General features: G+C 41.0%; 1 protein-coding gene across 1 annotated transcript in view; it reads right to left on the bottom strand.

Annotated features, from left to right (window-relative positions):
- HYDIN (HYDIN axonemal central pair apparatus protein) overlaps positions 1 to 23,086 on the bottom strand; it is a 455,510-nt gene that overhangs the window by 225,400 nt on the left and 207,024 nt on the right. The window contains exons 18-20 of the mRNA XM_036750079.1: positions 17,143 to 17,381; positions 7,289 to 7,547; positions 6,213 to 6,356 (exon numbers count right to left, since the gene is read on the bottom strand). Of these exons, the coding sequence (XP_036605974.1) occupies positions 6,213 to 6,356; positions 7,289 to 7,547; positions 17,143 to 17,381 (642 nt within the window). The remainder of the gene's footprint in view (positions 1 to 6,212; positions 6,357 to 7,288; positions 7,548 to 17,142; positions 17,382 to 23,086) is intronic.

Here is a 23,086-nt window from a genome sequence, read left to right on the forward strand (position 1 = left end):
CTGGGAAGAGACCTGAGGCAGGAAGAACCCTACCCCCAGCAGCTTTGACGATAATGGGGGAAGGAGGTGATAAGAGTCTGCATTAGCACAGTGGCCGTGTCAGAGGAGAGAAGAGGCATGTGTGAGAGATGCTGCAAAGGTGAAACTGACAGGCCTTGGTATCCTATTGATATGGGTGGGGCATGAGAGACTGTCAGGAATCCAGGAAGACTCCTAGGCTGTGAGTCTGAGGGATGGGAGAACACGGACCTCTTTTCACATAGGCATGGAACTAAGTCCTGCCATGAGATATCAAGCACCAGGGGAGGGAACATGAAGAGGTAGATAGAGAGATAGATAACGTGTCTGTGTATGTCTAGACTCATATGTATACACACACACACACACACACGCCTCAGATGCTTTCCTGACAGTCTCCTGGGAGAAGACCAGTCATACCCCTGTGTTGGTGAAGTGAGATCTTAGCAAACCCAGATCATTGAGCCTCTGTAAACATTTATTAAATACATGCTGTATGTCAGGTCCTCCGCTAGGGGCTGAAGAGAAGGGGACAAAGTGAAAGTCTCTCATCTTAAGAACTCGTGCTCTTGTGGGAAAGACAACTTGTGCCTATACACGCACGTATGGACAGAATGAATTCAAATAAAATGCAGGATTGTTCGGGATGGAGGGAAGGATCAGGAAAGGCTTCACGGAGTAGAAAGTGGGGTTTGAAGGGAAGAGAGTGAGCAATGATGAAGGCAGTGACACCCTTCCCATCTCCTGTGTGCTCACCTGGGTCTTATTCTATGGTTTTGGATTGCCCCGTGAGCCATCAAACACTTACTGAGAACATAGAAGGAAGGAAAGAAGAAACATTTATTAAGCGCCTCTTATGTATGAGGTGCCTATTATGTATTAAGAGCCTCTTATGTATGAGGTGCTATACTGAGGGCTCTACAAATATTGTGTCTTTTGAGTCTCACAATAACCCTTGGAGGTAGGTGTTATTATGCCCATTTTTCAGTTGAGGAAACTGAGGCAAACAGAGGTTAACTGACTTGCTCAGGGTCACAGACACAGGGTATACAAACTCACATCTTCCTGATCTGAAATAGGCCAGTATAATGAGCTCTACTGGTACCAACAACAGGGCTTCTCCACCTTAAATATTATCAATAATCCTTCCCTTACTTAGCTATAAAGATTGTACAATGCCTTTCAACTTTCTGATCTTTGGCTCTGTCCGCTGTTCCAGTGCTGAACCAGTCCTGATGCTGACTGATCCTCTGGTAACGGCTATGCTCAGATCTTTTCAGGATGACCCTGTTACCCCAGCTGGCTCTCTGCTACTTGAAAAAGTTGTTCATTTTCCACATGATGGTTGCAATCAAACTCAGAGTATTTTCTCAAGAATTTCTTCATCTTACTTTTTGACTAAAGCTTTGGCTGGCAATCCTGGACTAGGCTTGGGTTTTGTCACCACATAGCAAAAGCCAAAGATGCAGACTCCAACTCAAAACTGGAAGACTGGGTGACAGGAGAATTTAGTCAGGGAAGGCGCTACTCATTGGTCAGTGCTGGTAGAGATTACTCTGGAGAAGAAGAGCTGGCTGTGGAGGAAGGTATCTACTCTGCCTCTGGTAAGCCTTATCCAAGTCTAGGGATGCCACATGACTGGCAAGCTACTGCCTTGCATGGTTGTGATGCAGGCACATGGTCCCTTTAACTCCTTATAAGCTTGTTGTACAGTTCCACAGCCATGAACCAGACTGTACATCACAGAATAATGTATTATTATTATAATGGTGTATATGGTGGTGTTAATGATGATGATGATGATGATAGCTAGCACTTAGGTGGCTTCTATTAATAGTTAGCATTTTATAGAGTGCTTTAGCACTGGCAAAGCACTGTACAGACGATATCCCATTTGATCCTTCCAAGAGCCCTAGGAAGCAGGGGTTATTATTATCCCCATTTTGTAGTTACAGAAACTGAGGCAAAGAGAGGTTAAGTGACTTGCCTAGGATCACACAGTGAGTGTCTGAAGCAAGATTAGAATTTTATCATCCTGACTCCAGTCCAACCCTCTTACCCACTGTGCCACCTACCCGTCAGTATATACTCAAAGGCATGCAAAGAACTGGGCATATATATATTATTTGATCTTCATGGCAACCCTGGGAGGCAGCTGTTATGATTCTCCCCATTTTACAGATGAGAGAACTGAGCCTGAAAAAAGGGTTTGTCCAAGGTCACAGAGCCAGCAAGTATCCAAGGCAGGATCCAAACTTGGGTCTTCCTGACTCCATCCACTGTGCCCCTCTAGCTGCCACTGAGTTACCTCAGAAAAATATATCATACGGCGGTGGCATGGCTGTTGGCAATAGTCTGCTTTCTGTTTCTGTGCACCCAGATTAATTTACAGCCTGTGGTGTTGGTCTGCCCAGAAATGGAAGAGGTACCTTTAGTGTTAGCTCTGGTCATTTCTGCTCCTTGAAGGAGCTGCCAGGGTAAGTAAATACATCCTTGTTTAGCTTGCAGTAATGTTTTTGGATTCTTAAAGAGAAATGGGACAGTCACAAATAGAGCAATCCTATACAAAAAAAATCCACCTTCCTTTTCTCAAACTGCCTCTTCCACCACTCCTTTCCTTGCCCTGCCAAAGGAGAACACCACGTGTTTCAATGTAAAGAGTGAGGCCATCTGTCCTGAGCTCCCTCGCCCATCTGCTTTGCCCCCTTACATCTCCTTGCCCTCCCTTCCCTCCTCTTCCCCTGTGCGCCAGCCTAAGAGAAAGAGCCCTTCTTGCTGATGCCAATCTCTCTGTTTATGCCCTTGAACCCATGGTCTCCCACATCTGGGAGCCCACCCCTGACATTGTCCCATCTCTCAACCTAATTTCTAGCCTCTCCTTGTCCTCTGACTTCTTCCCTGCTACATTCAGTCATGTCCAAGCCTTCTCCATCCCTAAAAACAAACAAAACCTCCAAACCCTTTCATTTGGATCTATAATCACCCCACTGTGTCTCTCCTCTTTTTCACTGTCAAACTCCTAGGAGAAGCTGTCTATGCTTGCTGCATCCATATCTGTACCCCTTTCATATCTCTGCCCCTTTCAGTCTAGCTTCTGTCTCCACTATTCAAAAGAAATTACCTTCTGCAAGGTCTCTTAATTGGTAGCCATTTCTTCTTCTTTATTCTTCTTGGACTGTCTTCAGCATTTGGCCGCCCACTTCCTCTGAACAGTCTCCCCTCTCTGAGCTTTTCTGGTGCTTCTTTGTTTCTTCCTAAGCACTGAACGGACACTTTCTGGTTTCCTTTGCAGGGACCTCATCCATGCTCTTCCCCCGTATGAACGTATCCCCAGTGCCTAAGACACAGCACCTGACACCAAGTAAGTACTGAATCGATGCCTACTGGCTACTGATTGATTTCCTGAACCAAAAGGAGACTTGGAAGGTTCTGCTCAAAGACACATGGCGGAAAGAATCTTGGATTTGGAGTCAGAAATCCTGGGTTCAAATACCAGATCTGCCACCTATTACCTGGATGACCTTGGACATAGTAACGAAGAAAATGAAATTTGGGAAAACAGCTGGACCAGACCAAGTATACACAAATGATGTTCTTTGTGGAAGTGACACAATTGTCAAGGCATTGAGGGATGGGTGCTGAAGATATTTGAAGTAGGAAGAGAGGGCAAGAGCCTGGGGGAAAGCTCTCAAACCCTATTATTGACAAAGATAAAAATAGTAATTGCTTCTTCAGTGATATAATTTATTATTAAGATAATCTAAATTTTCAAGGAAGGTGTCCCTGATGAGGGTTAGGGTTAGGGTTAGGGTATTAAAAAGAATAGGTAGGCTTTCACAAGTAATATTCTACAATAGAATTTTTGCCCCCATACAATTGACTGGGCAACTAGGTGGTGCAGTGGATAGAGTGTCGGGCCTGGAGTCAAGAAGACTCATCTTCCTGAGATAAAATCTGGCCTCAGACACTAGCTATGTGATCCTGGCCAGTCAGTTAACTCTATTTGCCTCAGTTTCCTCATCTGTAAAATGAGCTAGAGAAGGAAATGGCAAATCACTCAAGCATCTTTGCCAAGAAAGTCCCAGATGGGATCACGAAGAGTCAGACATGCCTGAAAAGACTGAACAGCAGCAACAAGAGTCCAGGATTTCTTAGGACTCAAGGGTTCTGCCCGCTCAGAAGGGCCCGAACAACCCAGGGAAATGGCTTAGACTACTCGTAACCGGCAGATTTTGTTTCCCCTTGGATGGTTTGGACAGCTCCTTCCCAATAAGGGTTTTGGGGAACAAGGGGCAGAATTATTGGGAGAGGGTTACTTTTTAACGATATAGGAGACATAAACTTATTTTTAATTTTACTGGAAGGAAAGAAGATACTTTGACCTATTTGGTAGGGATTTATATCTTTGGATGAAGGTATAAGGTAAGTCTTTATCCAGCTTCCAAAGAAGATGGTAGCCCCACAGTAGAAGTCTCTAAAGGACCCAAACTTGGTACTGCCTTTACACAATTTTCCTACTTTAAAAAAGATTTACATTGTTTTTTAAAATTTCTTATTTTTATTTTAAGCTACTCTCCTAGTTTCAGGGATGTTTTGACATTGTTTCAGGTGAAAAAACCACCATAAATTTTTTAGTACTCCTTACCAAGGGTGAGGGGGGGATGTAGTGAGATCTCCGGCACACTCTTGGGGCTGTTGCACCTATTGTGGCCCTGGCCAGCCCAATGGCTGTTGTGTGGCACAGCCAATGGTTTAATTTACAAAAGACTAGCCTAAGGATAAGGAAGGTTGTCACAAATATTTTCCTGAACTTGAATGGCCTTCTGCTTGCTCCTTTTAGTAGCTATTTCAGTGACTTTGGAAGGGGAGTATTCTACATTCTTCTTGTTCCTTTATTATGTATTTGTCAATTATTAAAAGTTTTAATTAGATTTTATGACTCACTAGTGCCTGTTGAATTTTTTTAAAAAGGAAAAAAACTTGTGAACCTGCTGGACTAGGCCAAATTCAATTAATCAATTAATGTTGTTTGTCCTTCATTTTCAAAGAGGAACAATGATAGCATGGGTGATGTCTTGGCTTGTGGATAAATTAGTTTAAGTGATGCAGGGTTGCACAAAGTCATCAGCCTCATTCTCTTTTCCAGTCATCAAAGTCCAATGGTAGGACAACAGTCAGGATAAGTGGCGATGACCTGGGATGTGGTGGATGACCTTGGCATCTTCAATGTCTGACCAGACTCTAAACACTCCACGTCACCGGAATCAGCCACCTTCATGGTTATTGGAATACACTGTTCTCATCTGCTCCTTCTGCTGGGCATAAACATTTATCAAGCACTTACTGTGTACCAGGCACTGTGCTAAGTGCTGGGGTTACAAAAAGAAGCAAAAGATACTTTCTGGCCTCAAGAAGCTTACAATCTAATGGGAGAAAGAACAAGCAAATAAATATACACAAAGCAAGCTATATGTAGAATAATAGGAAATAATTAATAGAGGGAAGTCACCGGCATTAAAAGGGGTTGGGGAAGGCTTCTGAAGAAAATAGAAAGGGCAGCTGGATGGTACATTGGAGGTACTGGAGTCAGGAGGACATGAGTTCCAATCTGGCCTCAGGCACTTACTATCTGTGTGATCCTGGGCAAGTCACTTGGCCCTGTTTGCCTCAGTCTCCTCATCTGTAAAACGAGCTTAAGAAGGAAATGGCAAACCCCTCCAGTGTCTCTGCCAAGAAAACTCCGAATGGGGTGATAAGGAGCTAGACACGACTGAAACAACTAAGCAGTGAAAGAAGATGTGAAGATAGCCTACAGTACTGGTCCAAAAAGTGCATGTGAATAATTCTCAAAAGCATCAATAGTTCCAGAGAGTAAATCTACATGCTGTTTATTATGTTTTAGTCTAATAAGGACAAAATGATTGAAAAGAGACATTTCTAGTGAAAGTGGGATCTTTTGATTTTACTAGTTTTCATTAACAATATTCTAAATGTAATTTTCATAAGAGTTTACATACCAGAGGGGTTGTATATTCTGGTATAAGATATTAATTTTATCAGGTTGAGGCTTCAGAACAATTTCAAGGTATAGGTTTTGCATTAATGCATTATTATGTTTTGTTTTCCAAAATAAAAAATTATGTCTAAAAATGATGGATGGCAATTGGTATATACACATTAACCCAGGTACTGACCTTCTCCAGGTGATAAATGATCTGCTTGGTTGAGAGCTGTATAATGGGTGCGATGAACTCGCAGATGATGTTGACTGTCATGATCTGTGTCTTCCTTATGTTTCCTCCTATGATGGCATAGCACACCAGTCTTTCTTTGACTACCTGTATACAAGATTGAGGCTTGATAACAACAGCCAGAAATGGGCAAACCTTCCATTTAGTTGCCACTTGATCCCTAAGCCAAACTAATAAAAGGTGTTGACTAGAACAAGAAATCTCATCAGACAGTATTTTCTAAAAGTTGCGCTCGAGTATTTCTTTTTTGTCAGAGTTTAGCCCCTTAGCCTTATCTTCTTCATCTGTTTTACATACTTGTCAGGGTTGTTAGTAAAAGTGTTTAATGTATAGTAGAATGCTATAGACATGTGAAACATTATTAGTTTTTAACTCTGTATATGTAACACAATGAATGTGTCTTCCTTTCAGTTACCTTTAATCTTATATTGTAAAGTATGATAGGAGAAATGGATGGATCAATAGCTTTAGCTAAAAGCTAGATATCCCCCCCCCAGAGGGCCATTCCCAGTCCTCCTGATCTGTATCCGGCCACTGGTCCCAGATGGCTCTGGAGGAGAAAGTGAGGCTGGTGACTTTGCACAGCCCTCCCTCACTTAAACCCAATCTACTTGCAAGTCAGGGTATCACCTCCCTGATGTCATGGTCCTCTCTGAAGGACAAACAACAACAACAGCAACAGATGTCCCACCAACCGGAATCCTCCTAATAGTTCACATGATTCAGTAATCGATTGCTGACTCCAGGAGTCAGACACTTCCTTAATGGACATTTCGAAGCAGGGTTGATGGTAACTATAGAAACACAGCAGGGCTGAGTAATGAAGGTGATTGGGGCTGCTGTGGTAAGTCATAGCTCCAAACCAATCCTTCAAAGAAATGCTTTCTTTATTATTAGCTAAATTAATTAATTAGAAATTAATTTTCCAAGCTAAATATCAAGGGGCTTTCCTTAAGAAATAGCTGCTTTATTGGGGAGGAAAGTAAAAGACTTTCACTGTTAGTCTTTTGTTTTTTTACCTTAGGAGTAGGAGAAAATCCTTCCAACACCAATTCGGATGTTTGGCCGGGGCTTAGCTCCATTCTGACAGGGTGAACCTGAAACACAGGACCACTGGGTTCTGAGGCCTGTGAATTGCTCAGGACCATGGAACTGTCAATGGATGTGGTTGACCTTTTTTGTTTCTGACAGTGATTGAAACCGTCATTCATCCAGAACAGCTGGTGGAATCGGCGTCCCTTGTTGGTTAGTTTTAAGTGGTAGAAATAGGGGTCCACACTGCAAAGATTTCAGAAACACAGAGGGAATTATACATTGCATGGGTGTTCTGTATCACTCTGTAGCACCCCATCTAGGCTCACTCCACCAACTCACTCGCAGGTTGGAGGTTCTAGGGGGTAATTCTGTGGGTTTGAACTCCTTATCCAAATTGCTCATGAGCTCCCATCCAGTGTACTTACCTTTGGGTCATACCAGCAGACTCAACTAACTCCTAACAAAGGCATTTAGTAAGATGGCATAGTAAATAAAAATTGTAAAATATTCCCCAATAAACTTGGAACGTACTCTCCCACAAATATACACAGTGTCCATGGAAGGACTGGCCCTAAACTAAATGACACGTGTGTGTGTAGGATATAAATTTGCGCAAAGTCAATACAACTCCAGGTACTGCAGGGCCTGAAAGTCCTGTTTCTCTGTAGAAACTGAATACAGATTCCTCTGGGGTGCAGCATCTCTGCTGGTCTGTTCCTTTTCGTAGCTTGACCATCTTCTCTGATGCCAGGGGTCATGATTCATAAAGACAAATCCCTGAATTCATTGAATCAATCCTTGAATGAATATCTCTCTGCAATAGCATCTGTCTCTGGAGCGTATGTCTTTGCTCTCTGCTGGATGAGATATCTTCTATTGATTCAGCGGCTCCCCTTTAAAGGGGACCCTATATTGTTGTTGTGGGGTAGTACAGGAAAGTCCAATTCTTTTCTCCTCCCCACCACTCCCCACCCCCACCCCAGGCAGTTCTTGTTTTGCACTATCTCCAATTCTGTAGCTGCTGAAATTCTTCCATGCTTAGGTGTTTAACTCCCTTATAGCTGTGGCTAATTTGTTTGCTCAGCCAATCTATCATTCCCTTCCAGTTACAATCAGACAGGTGTTCACATCTCATCAAGGGATCAGGTCACAGACACATCTATGCCATCACTTTAGCACCTCACTAACACATGATGATTAAATTCTGGGCCTTCTATGACCATATTAACTGAGTTCGAGGTGTGTGCAGATTACAAGCTCCTCCCTCATATCTACACCTGTGTTTGTGTGCAGATACAGACACATATTTTACCTTCCCCAAGAAGGTTAAAACCTTATAGATAGTAGACTAGAGTATTTTTGGAGGTTTAAAAAAAGAAATCTCCTTATAATAAGTTTCGTCTTTACTCAGAAATTTCAGGAAGACTGCACTGAATCACTCAGCCCTGGAAGGCAGTGTAATGTAGTAAAGAGCTTTGGACTTGAAGTCAGATGTCCTGGGTTCAAATGTCAATTCTGACACTTACTAGTTGTGTGACCATAAGCAACTCATTGAGCTCCTCTGTGCCTCAGTTTCTCCTTATGTAAAACAGGCAGACTAGGACCTGAACTACATAACTCATATAGTTGTGAGGAAACTGCTTCATAAACCTCAATATACTATTTAAATATAAGCTAGTATTTACACATAATGGTATGATTATAGGAAAACATAACAATGGTCATCAGAAGACCTAGGTTCAAATCCTGGCTCTGTCATTTCCTACCTTGTGTAACCTTGGGCATGTCATGTTTTCATTCTAAGATGAGGAGGTTGGACTAGTTTCTCCAATGTCCCTTGGAGCTTTAAACAACAAAATTACAGAAACTCACAGCTGGAAGGATCCCAGTGATCATTCAGTCTGGCATGCTTCTCTTTGAACATCAATCTCTTCTGTAACAACTCTGAAAGAATGGTCATCCAGGCTCCACTTGAACACGCCCAATGATGAGAATGATGGTAACCCATTACTTTCCAAGCTAAACCTTTCTTGTATGGAAGAACTGTATTTCCCTTTTGTGAAGCCTTTATCTTTCCCTTTTGAACTTCTAACCATTGGTTCAACAGCTGGTCTCTTGGTTGATTTTTCTTCCTTCTCTCCTTCCTTTTTGCCACACACTTGTGAATTTTTTCAAGATGGTGGCTTATTCTGTCTGAGCAATGCCCTGGCAGCTCTGGGTCCCAATTCTAAGAAGCAACTCAAAACAGGGAACTTCTCATTAGTCTGACTGTATGAAACTAATGAAAGCAGTCTTCGAATCCATGCAAACCATTAAGAAAGAGACTTGTGTTTGAGTCCTTAGATTTTTTTCCTGAATGTATATTACATGCTTTAATTTAGGAGGGACCCAGGGGACAATAAGTCTTTTACTTCTTATTCCAATTGCCCTCCTTCAACACTCAGCAATCATTTATTAACTGCAGAACATTATATTAGGAGGAAGGCTTTTTTGGAGGTATGTACCCGTATAGCAGTGGGACTATATACTTGTTAAAATTAGGTTACTATCTGCATCGCTGGAGTTTGTCACACACATAACAGGTCATTTTTCTTTTATTTATTCATATTGATCGAACGCCTGCTACGAGCTGGTGCTGTGGGTACTATGGGAGAAAGAAAGACTGTGGGCCATTCATGGCTCTAATGAAGCTCATTATTGTGATGACGATAGCACAGTACTCATGAGCGCTAGATTCCACCGTGCATGACTTCTGCAATGTAATTTTAATGGACACTTACAGAGCACTCACAAATTTACAAAATGCTTTATACACCATATCTGGTTTGATCCTGACAGGGAGCAGCTATTATGGCTCCCATTTCACAGACAAGTGTCAAAGAGGCTACGTGACTTACCCATGGTCACACCTCTGGTCCTTGTCAGCGATAGGGTCTGAACATGCATCTGCCCTGGTTCCAAGTCCAGTGCCCTTTTACTTGTACTTGCTCTGAATACTTATTTTCATGAGTGAAACTAATTTTTACCGGGTGCAATCAGAGACCATGCAGATGTCTACAAAAGGATTACTGCAGCTTTGAGATAGAAACTAAAGGAATAGGTTCAGGGGCAATAACAAAGGGGGTCCCCTTTGTTTTAGTTTCTATCTTCTCTCAACAGAAGTACTGCAACTACAGAGAAACCCCTCAGATAAAACCACCTTCAGTTTTCAAAACACGCACAGCTTTTAATGGGAGGAAAAGTGATTATTTATTGGGATAGAGTCCTATGTCATATTGTGTCAAGTAAATCTTGAACAACCCTGACTGAGATTTGGCCCTACACGAGAGAACTGTGACTGCTGGGCTTTGAGACAAGCTCGTTCATGTGTCAAGGGCAGGAAGGTCCATTTGGACAGGTTTTATTTCCACAACCCAAGTCTCAGCAACATAATGTTATTTGTAAGTTTGTTGATGGCAGGGATCTTCTTTACATATCCCAGAGAATCCAGAATGCAACCTGTGACCAAATAGGTGCTTAATAAATATTTATTGATTAATTGGTTTGATGATTTTTGCAAAATCTTGCTTTAGCAAGAAAAATAAATAGACCTATTCAGTACTTCTTCCTATTATGCTAATCTCTGGGGGGGGGGGAAATTTCTTCCATCTGTTTCTTCTTAACTATTCTAGGACTAGAGTCACACAGGAGAAATAAGTAAGCAAAAGGAAATTAATTTCATTATGTGAGTAAACACCAATTGCCAAGTATATTGATTTTTAACGTGAATATACCCAAACAGGGTTTGAGAGTTGGAATATTTTCCCACAGCATTTCACCATGGGCCATGAGCTTCTAAGAGAAGGCTTTCTGAATTTGTAGCATTTCTGTTGAGGCTTCTGAGAAATTTAGTGCACCATAACAACTTCTCATAGCTTACGTTTTAAGGTTTACAAAGCACTTTCCATTCTAACAACCCTGTGAAGCAGACCGCACAAGAATTAGGAACCTTATTTTAGAGATAAGGAAATAGAAGCTCGATGACTTGTCCACAGTGACATGGCCACTTAGGGTGGGAGCTGGGATTCTATACTAGGCCTCTCAGCCTTTTGTCAGCAAGGAAAGGGGCTCAGCTACGGAATGGAGATGTCACTGGACAACCAGACACAACAACTCTCTCTGATATCCTTGGACGTAAAAGATTGACTCCCAAGCTCCAAATAAAATACTGAAGGCATGCTCTTTGTGAATTAATGAGAACATAGAATTAAAATCTGTGGTTGACTTGTACTGTTTTATAGGATTCTGTTTAGGTTTGTGAGGCAGTATGGTATGGTAGATAGAAAAATGGCATTGAAGTCAGCACAATCTCAACAGACACAATCCCTTTACTGGTGGCTGAGCAAGAAGAACCATGGACTCAACTGATCACTGAAAGGGAGGTTCCACCCTTAGACTTCTCTTTCCAGCAACACATTGTGCCAGGACCATTCAATCTTGTTTAGTCAGGAGTGGGGAAGTGACCCTTCCTTTGCCCCATCCTGGCCACATGGTGACTACATCCATGTGGCAGCTTGAACAGGTACTTGGCTAGCAAGGTGGAACTTGGACCATGCTCTCCCTGCTTGCCTTGGACAGTTTGTGTCTCAGTAAGTATGGCTAACCGAACAGTGATCCTGAGGTGGTTGTGCCTGACCTTAGAGACAAGCTGTTGAGTTGGAGAAGCCTAGTGATCCTGGGTCTCTTTGGTGGAACTGATTGTAGGTAGGGAAAGATATCACCGACAGGGAGAGGAGCTCAACCCTCAGCCAGGCTTATCAGAAGATACGATTCTGAAGGGAATTATTTTATTTTGCAGAGCCATGCAGAAGAGTAAAATGGCTCCTTAGCAGTGAAAATGCCTGGAGTCTGTATCTTGCGCAGGGATTCACAAGGAGCCCAGTGTATGGTGGAATCATACAGAGTACATGAGGTGTTTGTGTGGGAGTAAGGTGTAAGATGACTGGGAAAGTAGGAGGAGTTCAGGTTATAAAGGGCTTTGAATGTCAGACAGAGGATTTTATATTTCATCCAGGAGTTGATAGGAGGCCATTGGAGTTTACTGGATAGAGGCATGATGGGTCAGACTTGGGCTTTAGGAAGATTGGTCTGACATCTGACTGCAGTGGGCAGAGACTTGAAGTAGGGAGACCAATCAAGAGGCTATGGTGATAGTCTGGGCATGAGGTGATGAGGGCTTGCATCAGGTAGCTGCCATGTCAGAGGACAGAAGGGGGTGGTATATGAGAGATGTTTATGAAGGCAAAATCACTAGGACCTGGCAAACAGATTGCCTATGGGTATGGGTGTGGGAGAGAGGAGGCAAGGATGATATCTAGGTTGGTGACTAGGAGGGTAGCAGTATCTGCAACAGTAACAGGGAAGTTTGGAAGTGGGGAGTGTTTGGAGAGGGGAGATTTCAGTTTGTGACACATTGAGTACAAGATGTCTGCAGGATATTATCCAGTTCTAGATAGCCAATAGGTAGCTGGAGATGTGAGACAGGAGGTCAGCAGAGAAGTTATGGCTGGATGAGAAGATTGGAGAATCATCAGCATAGAGATGACAATGAATCCATGGGGGTTGACGAGGTCACCAAGAAAGATAGTTTGTACAGAAAAGTGAAGGCAGTCCCGGATGGAGCCTCAGGGGGCACTCACCATTATTAGATGAGACCTAGATGAAGATCCAGAAAAGGAGACGGAGAAGGATCAGTCAGATAAATACAAGTAGAACCAAAAGAAATTAAGTGTTGCAAAAACCCAGAGGGAAGAGAGTATTAAGGAGAAGAAGGTGGTTGACAGCACCAAAGGCTACGGAGAAGTCAGGAAGGACGTGTATTGAGAAAAGGCTATTGGATTTAGTGTTTAAGAGGTCATTGGTGACTGTGGAGTTAGCGGTTTCAGTTAAATGATGAGGTCAGAAGCCAGACTACAAAGAATTAAGAATGAGAGGAAAGGAAGAGGAGATGTGGATTGTAGACTGCCTTCTCAAGGAGTTTAGCCAAGAAAGGGAGGAGAGATAAGGACAGCAGTTAGAAGAAATAGATGGGCCAAAAGAGTTTTCTGAGGATGTGGGAGTGATGGGCATGTTTGGAGGCGGTGGGGAAACAGCAGACAGGGAGAAGGCAAAGATTAGAGAGAGTGGTATGATAGGGAGTGCAATCTGCTAGAGAAGAAGGGGTGGGATGTAATCCCTTGTGCATGGAGAGTTTGCCTAAGCATGGAGAGGGACCATATCTTCATGTGAGATGAGGAGGAGGAGGAGGGAAGAATGGGAAGCTCTTGGTAAATGTTCTCAATTTTTTTTGGTGAAATATGAGGCAAGATTCTCAGCTGAGAGGATGGGAGGAGAGGGAGTGGTTTGAGGAGGAATAAAAAGGTTTGAAAAAGCCACTGTGGTGAGTGGGAGAGTGAATACATTAGGGAGGTGTAAAAAAAAAAAAACTGCCTTGCTACAATGAGGGGCCTATTGAGGCCCCTCACCAAATTTATGTAAATTAAATTATGTAATACAAATTTGTAGTGGACCCAGTCAGCATGGTTTCATGATTTTCTCTAGCTTCATTCAGCAGCATGTGTGTGGGAACAAATATGGCTGGCATAATCCAAAGCTGAGGTTTGGCAGGGAAAGATCAATGTTAGGATAAGGAAGCAAAGGGCTCCACGGGTGGGGAACCTGTAGCCTTGAGGCTATATGTGGCCCTCAAACTTTGTGAACTTTAGATTCAGTCAAAGGGCCACACTTGAGGACCTAGAGGGCCACATACGGCCTCAAGGCCACAGGTTGAGGTCCATGTGGCCTTGAGGCAGCAGGTCCTCACCCTATATGGCCTGGCCTTAACCTATCCTTCCAGCCTCATCACACATTATTTCTGCTCATGTACTTAGTGATCTAGCTAAACTGCATCCCATTTACATCTCTTCTCTCCGAGCCTTAGTACTGGCAAACCTAACCTCCATCTCACAGAGTCCCTCTCTTCCTTTGAAATGCAATTCAAGAACTATCTTTTGCATAAAGCCCTTCCTAATTCCTCCAACTTCTACTGTCCTCCCTCCCAAACTACCTTGTATTTATCTAATACTTTGAAAATGCCACCTTCTCCTGGAAGCTTCTGCAATTTATCCTGTATATAACTTATTTGTATATATTTGTTTGCATGTTGTCTTCCCCATTAGACTGTAAACTCCTTCGGGGTAGGGACTATCTTTAGTCCTTCTTTGCATCCCTAGCACTTGGCACAGTGCCTGCCCATGATAAATACTTAATAAATACTTATTGACAAAACTGAGTCTGTATTTTTAATTTTATATTTATATTCTCTCTCCCTATATGTGTATATGTGTAAATACACAAACACATGTACATATATACATATACATTCCACATTAAAATATAAGATCCTTTTAGGTACAGATTTTTTCATTTTTTGTATTTGTATCCCTAGCACTTAGCACAGGGCTTAGCATATAGTAGGAGCTTAATTAATACTTTTTGATTGACTAATCGCTGAGTAAGTAAATAACTGTCCCATACCTGATTTATATTGCACACTGAGTACCTTTCTACTCTCCATCTTGGGGAGATATGAGTCTAGCCAAAGGTTTAAGTCATTTTCTTTAGTGTACTGGCGTATGGATATAAAGAACCAAAAAGTACAAGAAAATTAGCCTCATCCCTCTTATTAGAGGCCAGACTCTGAAATCAGCCATTGCATGCCTGGCTGGGTCTTTTGGGCCCAGTGATGGAATAAACGGTCATAGAGGGAAAGCAGTGGTAGACATAATCCAAGAAAGTATTTTTAATTAGATTTTGGAACTAGCCTTTTATCTCCATAATTATGCTCTGCTTAGCCTACCATTAACATTAATTTTTATTCACTGAATTCAAAGGAAAGTAGTTCTAAAGTAGATTGGGTAGAAAGGTGATGCCAACTTGGGAGTCAACATTTGCCACAGGAAATCCACATGCCGGTCATTGAGAGATGCATGGAAAGTCACAGAAGCCTCGCATTTTAGAGCCAAGAGATATTACTGATCAGTTGGCAGCAGTCATCTTGTGTTAGGGCAGAACCAACATGGGGTTTAAGTCAAAGGGATTGGTTTTAAATCCCTGCTCTGCTTCTTATATCTGTGTGATCTTGGTCAAGTTTCCTCTCCCCTAAACCAGAGATAAAGATGTCTGCACTAACTATGTTAGAAGTTTATTGTAAGGAAAATGTTTTGAAAACCTAGAGGTGCCATAAAAATTATGAATAATTGTTCTTATAAACAATTACAAAGATTGACCAAACTGAATGCAGTGAGAATAGGAAGAGCAAGCTTTAGCCCTCAGAAAGAGAGCTAAGGAGACACCTCCTAAGCAGAACCAGCAGAAAACCATTTACATAATGACAACAGTAATGTAAAGAAAAATAACTCTGAAAGACTCAAGCACTCTAATGCTCTGATGAGCCACGCATGATTCCAGAGGACTGATGATGAGCCATGTTGCCTGCCTCAGGCACAGAATGGGACACATGTTTTTGGACAGGATCAATGTGGGAATTTGTTTTGCTTGACTTTGCATATTTATTACAAAGTTTTTACTTTTTTTTCAATTAGGAAGTGGGATGGGAGGTAAAGTCAGGACTATAATAGGGTTTCAAAAATAAAATCAGAACAGAATAAAAGCCAGAAGGAATTCCAGATAAGCAAGACAGCTTTGAAAGTTATGTCATACAATTGTAACTTGTAATAAAGTTCACTTACTATATACCTACTAAGACAAGCAAGCTGTACATGACAGAGATCCATACTGTTGTATGTGATCCCCTCCTGTTCTATAATGTTTATGGAAACGCTTGTTTTATTTGGTGTTTGCTGAGTTCAGTTTTTTAAAGGAAAAAAGTAAAAAGAGCAAGTGTGACAGTGACAGAGAGAGGGGGGTAGGTGAGAGACACATAGAGAAAGAGACACAAAGAGAGAGAGACAGAGAAGAGACACAGAGAGAAAGAGACACAAAGAGAGAGACACAGAGAGACAGAGAAGAGACAGAAGGAGATAGAGACAAAGAGAGAAGGGGGAACAGAGACAGACAGAGAAAACACATAGAAATAGGAAAAGATACAGAGAGAGATAGGTGGGGGGGGAGAGAGACAGAGAGAGAGAGAGACAGAGAGAGAGAGACAGAGAGACAGGGAGAGAGAGAGAGAGAGAGAGAGAGAGAGAGAGAGAGAGAGAGACAGAGACAGAGACAGAGAGAGAGAGAGAGAGAGAGAGAGAGCATCATAGTGGGACTCACCTTTGAGGAATGTAACCTGAGTCCAACTGCCAGCCCAGGCCTTCAAAGTTGAGCCAAAGAGAGGAACAGTCCCAAAGAACCCAGCTAAGCAATGTATCTGGCATATAAGCTGTCCCTAGAGGGACCTCCATGAGGATAGCCCATCAGTGAGGTGAGCCTCCTAGGCCACATAGGTTCCCTAAGTATTTGTCTCTTTGCTAGCATACTCTGTGGCATGCCCCCACATGACAGTGTGTCATTATGGCAGAGTGTGCCCCAAGTTATGAACAGAATATTTTGTTACTAATACTATTATGATGCCACCTCAACAAATGCTTTTGAGCTAATTCCATATAATGTCAAACTTTTGGATGTGTTGATCAGTTTTGAATTTTTCTTTTCTTTTGTTTTTTCTTTCTTTAAAAAGATTTTTGTTATAAGGAATGGATCTCTGGGAGAGGGAGGGGAAGGAGGGAAATCTAGGTGATTTACAAACAAAAGGTATCCATAGAAATGATATAAAATGAGCTGCAAAGATTGAACCCTAAAAGTTTCCTACCTGAAGTGGGCCCCCAAGTTGAGTTCTGGTGCAAAAGGCTTGTCAGAAACAATTGTGGTGCCCTTCCCCACAGCTTCGACAGGAATCTGGTAGCTGTTGCTATGCTGAATGGATAAAATGATCACATCTTTGAACGGCAGCATGTCGTCCAAGTTGGCAGTCACCGTAAGGAGAACTTCACTTTCTGGAGGAACTATGCCTTCTTGTGGTGAAATCTTCCACAGGGACTTTTTGTTAATCTACAATACAAGATCAAAAAGTTCACAGTCAAAGGATTCTTATGCTTCCATTTGGCACATGTCAAACCTTAGAGGCATCAAATAAAGGAAATAGCAAAGCTTGATCCCAGAGGGAAACCATTTTTTCAGCAAAAGTGATTAGGACAAGCCTTGGAAATGAAAACCCATTATGGCCCTTCGTCTTATGCTCTCTCTCTTTTTCAGTGATGTTGGAAGCAAAGAATAGTCATAATTTTTAGGCATTCTATAAATATTAATTTGAATCCTGGTCCTCTAAATGGAAGATCTGCAGCCAATAATCATAAGTTGTTATGGAGGAACCAAACCAAATAAACATTGACATTCCCATGATAAATGGAACCAGATGACATAAGGAAGTTGCAGCTAAATGGAAGGAAAATAGTGACTATTAATTAGCATTTATAGACTGCTTTAAGTTTTATAAAGTTCTCTACAAATACGATCTTATTTAATCCTTACAACAACCCTGGGAGGCAGGTGCTTTTATTTTCCCCATTCTATAGAAGAGAAAACTGAGGCAATCAGGGTAAGTTCTAGCCTAGGATCACACGACTAGTAAATATCTGAGTCTGAATTTGAATTCAGGTCTTCCTGACACTAGGTCAAGTGCTCTATCCAATGCACAACCTAGCTGCCAAGTTCACCTTAGAAAGGAAAATGGGGACATACCAAAGAACAGTATGAAGAGTGAAAATTATATTTTATTACTTAACATTACAAAAGAGATGAAAATGACTATAGCTTAATAGTCAGGAAATAATTGTCTATCAATGTGGGAGTCACTTCTGAATTAGCTACCTTTGTGCAGTCAATCTATCAAAAAGCTAGAGCAGAAGGTAAAAACATTGGCTTAGACTATCACTATTTTCTATGGAAGTTTAAACAATTGAAAGCAGTTTCCCACATGAGGAGGTCAAAAGAATCCAAAATCATCTAGCAAAGGGGAGAGAAATGACAATCAAATACAATATCATGTTAGAACCAAAACTCATCTGGAATCATCCTCATTATAGAGGACATTGGTGGAAGATCATAAGGAGAATTATAACATGAAACAATGAAGTGTGTAGTGGAGTCTGCAGACAGCGTTGGCTTGAAATTTACTTAAAACATGCTATTGTAAGAACCTTAGGGCTGAAACAAGGCTGAAGAAACAAATAATGGACTGAAGAGTTCTTGCCTTTTTGTATGTTCCAGACTCCTTTGGCAATATGATGAAACCTATGGACCCCTTAGCTGAATATTGCTGTCAAATAACTGGAGAAAATGCCAAATTTCAATTAGAGGTTAATGGGGAAAAATACATGATATTTTTTCCCCATCCAAGTTCATAAAACCCCTGAAATCTGTCTGTAAATAAATCCATGGACCCCAAGACCTCTTATTCTACGGGGGCCTAGTTTCTTCATCTGTGACTATGAAACTACCACATTTGGTCTCACCTTGGTTTCTGATATATAATATAAAGATATTAAAATGGAATCAGGAAAAGCAACTGGATCAGACCAAGAATAGCAGAAATCTGTGCTGAAGGTGATACAGTTTTGAAAGCATTAAGGGATCAGCCTTCAACATATCTAAAAGATGGGACTGAGCAAAAATCATAGATGGCATTTGCACCCAAAAAAGTGATCAAGGAGACCTCAATAACTCCCACACAACATTCCTACTTGGTCTCAATAAAATCTTCATATGAGAATGACTTAGATAGGCACCAAGGGCATCTTGGATGAAAACCTGAGAACGGAACAGCTAACTTTGGCACCTTATTTCCTACAAAAGACCACATCATCACAACACATAACTGATTAATCAATGTGGTGAATATAAGATTCTACCTGGTTTATAGTTTAAGCACTTGGCTCAGTAGAACAAAATATGGCCTTCCAACCTCTCCTCCAACAAGGTACCTATGCCTGCAATATGGTCTTACAAGAAGTCTTGATGGGTAGAACCCTGGAGACTTTGTTCAGCAATATTCTATCAATATTGAGTAAGAAACAAAACAGGGACATGTAAGATTGCCAAAGCTTTGTCATGGAGCATGTCCTCTGCAGAGTCCAAATGGAAGTTTCTCTGTGGATGACCTCTGGATGCTTCTGTTTGGATGATTATGTTGGGGACCTCTTCACTGAAGTGGAGGACCACTTAAAAGAGATTGGCCTAACAATCCATATGGCAAAAACGAAATTGATGAAGCATGAACACTGCATAGGATATGTCATATACTTAGCAGTCCATTGAGTTAGTCCATCTAGACATCTGTGTCATGTAGGCACCGGAGATGAATGAGAAGCTGGGCCCAGAACTAAACACAAAGAAAAGAGTAAGCTTGATAGCATTTGGCCAACTTCACTCTACTTTCTTTGTTCCTAAGCTGCTTCCTGACACAAAACTCATCTTTTTACACTAATATTTAAGACCACAGGTAAACCAAGGGGAAACATAGAAATATATGGATAGAAGAAAGCTATAGCCTATTATCAATGATGACCTATACACAAGAAGTAGGAGAGGAAATATCATTTGGGAAATGAATGACTGGATAGGGAAGAGGGTCAGTCATTTAGAGAAAGCAAAGGATAGCATATGGGCAGTTTAAGTACTGTGGTGATACCTACAGAGTGTTAAAATATTCAGAGGAAAGTCTCTAGCCTTGGCGTAGCTCTTTTTTAGAATATTTAAGGGAGAATACGGTTAAGAATTACACAAGCTGGAGCCAACATGGCAGATTAAGGGCAGCCACTCAGCTAAACTCTTCCACCATTCGCCTCCAAACAACATTAATAAAACCTCAAATCAAATTTTGGTGTGGCAGAGCCCATAAAAAGTTGGGGTAAGATATTTTCTTGGCCCAAGAAAAATGAAACGTAGGCAGGAGAATTCTGTAACACCAGGGTAGAGGTCTGTCTGAAGTACACACAGGTGGCAGTGGCAACAACCACTACAGAAGCAGCAGCTTCAGGAACTCTCAGCCCAGAGATAGTAAGGGAGTCAGACAACTTCTCAGAAAGAGATTAAAGGGGATCTTTTGCTGGCACTGGGTATAGCTGGCATTGATTAGCACCTCTATCGCCCATATGTAGTTCTGGGTTGCAAAGAAGAACGTTGGTGGTTGGTCACAAGGGAGCAGGAGCCCTGGTCACAGTACCAAAGCATAGGGACCTTTCCTTGGAAAGATCACAGCACAGACCAGGAGAGCAGGGACCGTACCTCTCCCAGGATCCTACCACCTTGAAAGCACCAAAAACTCGCAGACTCCCAGAACTAGTTCTGAAGATAACAGCATTAAAAAGCCTTAAGCTTGGGACAGTGTCTCCTCAACCCCACGTGAGCAAAGTCCAACTTTAACATAAAGTCAAGAAATAGGCTGGGGAAATGAGCAAACAACAGAAAGAATTTGACCATGAAAAGGTACTATAGTGGCAGGAAAGATCAAGACATAAACTCAGAAGAAGAAAAGAATGTAAAAACAGCTTGGAAAAATACTTCAAAGAAAAATGCCAATTGGACTCAAGCCCAAAAAGAATCTCTGGAAGAATAAGAGATAAGAGTGGTAAAGGAAAATTAGGAGAAAGAATGAGAGTGATACAAGAAATTTATGAAAAGAATTAATAGCTTGGTAAAAAAAAGGCACAAAAATACCAAAGAAAACAACAGCTTAAAAAGTAGAATTAACCTAATGGTAAAAGAGGCACACAAATTCATTGAAGAACGGCATTCCTTAAAAAGCAGAATAGATCAAATGAAAAGGAGGTAAATAAATTCACAGAAGAAAAGAACACCTTAAAAAGCAGAATTAGCCTTAAGAAGCAGAAATAGAAAAAGAGGTACTGAGGAAAATAATTCCTTAAAAATTAGAATTGGGCAAGTAGAAGCTAATAACTCCATAAAACATCAAGAAACAATAAAACAAAGTCAAAGGAATAAAAAATATAAGAAAATGTGAAATATCTCATCAGAAGAACAATTGACAGGGAAAACAGATTGAAGACAGATGATTTAAGAATTATCAGACTACCTGAAAGTCACAATCAAAGAAAGACTGCAGATAACATATTTCAAGAAATTATCAAGGAAAACTGCCCTAACATCTTAGATACAGAGAGAAAAATAGAAATTGAAAGAATCCACTGATCAACTGAAAGAGATTCCAAAATGAAAACTCCCAGTAATATTATAACCAAATTTCAAAGCTCCCAGGTCAAAGAAAAAATACTTCAAGCAGCCAGAAAAAAAACCAATTCAATACAGTGGAGCCATAGTCAGGATCACACAAGATTTAGTGGCTTCCATATTAAAGGAGCAGATAGTCTGAAATATGATATTCTGGAAGGCAAAAGAGCTAGGATTTCAATAAAGAATATCCTACCCAGCAAAACTGAGCATAATCCTTAAGGGAGAAAATGGACATTTCATGAAATAGAAGACTTTCAAGCATTCCTGATGAAAAGACCAGAGCTGAAAAGAAAATTTGACATTCAAACAGAACACCAAGACCCAAGAGAAGCATAAAAATGTAAAAATGAAAGAGTAATCATAAGGGACATAATAAAATTAAACTGTTTACATTCCTATATGGGAAGATAACAGATGTAACTCCTAAGAACTTTATTATTATTAGAACAGCTAAAAGGAGTTAACATAGACGGAAGGCATGCATATGAGTTAATTATGTTGAAACAATCTCCAAAAAAAAAATGAAAGGGGGAAGAAAAAAGGATGTGCAGGGAGAAGGGAGAAGGGAGAGGAAAATTTTCTCACATAAAAGAGGTACACAAGGAAGAGCTTTTACAATGGTGGGAAAAATGGGGGGTGGTGGCAGACAGTGCTTGAACCTCACTCTCATCAGATTGGTTCAAAAAAGGAAGAATATACACATACATACATATCACACATATGTATGTATGTATATGTTCTTCCTATATACGTATATGTATGAACATATGTGTGTGTGCATGGCTTATGTATGTATGTGTGTACACACACAGGCATGCGCGACTCTCAGTCGGGTGTAGAAAGGTAACTTACTCAATAAGGAAATAAGAGGGGAAGGGGATAACAGAAAGGGATGATAAAGGGGAGGCAGTGGTTGGAAGCAAAATAGACTTTCGAGGAGGGACAAAATAAAAAGAGAGAGAAAAAAGAAGAAATGAGATAATGGGATGGTGGGAAATACATATTAATAATACCTGTAAATGTGAATGGAATGAGCTCACCCATAAAATGGAAGCAGATAGCAGAATGGATTAGAAACTAGGATCCAACAGTATGTTGTTTACAAGAGACACACTTGAAACAGAAAGACACAAACAGCATTAAAATAAAGGGCTGAATCAGAATATAACATACTTCAGCTGAGGTAAAAAAAAAGGCAGGGATAGCAATCATGATCTCAGACAAAGTAAAAGCAAAAATAGACATAATTAAAAGAGATAATCAGAGAAACTTCATTTTGCTAAAAGATACCATTGACAATGAAGTATTATAAAAAATTTACAGCAAGTTTCTCTGATGAAGATGCATACTGAACATAGAATGGAATCAAATTTATAAAAATAAGAGCCACTCCCCAGTTGATAAATGGTCAAAGGATATGAACAGGTATTTTTCAGAAGAAGAAAAAGAACCTACCTGTAGACATAACAAAAAATGCTCTAAATCACTACTGATTAGAGAAATGC

This window comes from Trichosurus vulpecula, chromosome 3 (assembly GCF_011100635.1).
Source record: "Trichosurus vulpecula isolate mTriVul1 chromosome 3, mTriVul1.pri, whole genome shotgun sequence".
NCBI lineage: Eukaryota > Metazoa > Chordata > Mammalia > Diprotodontia > Phalangeridae > Trichosurus > Trichosurus vulpecula.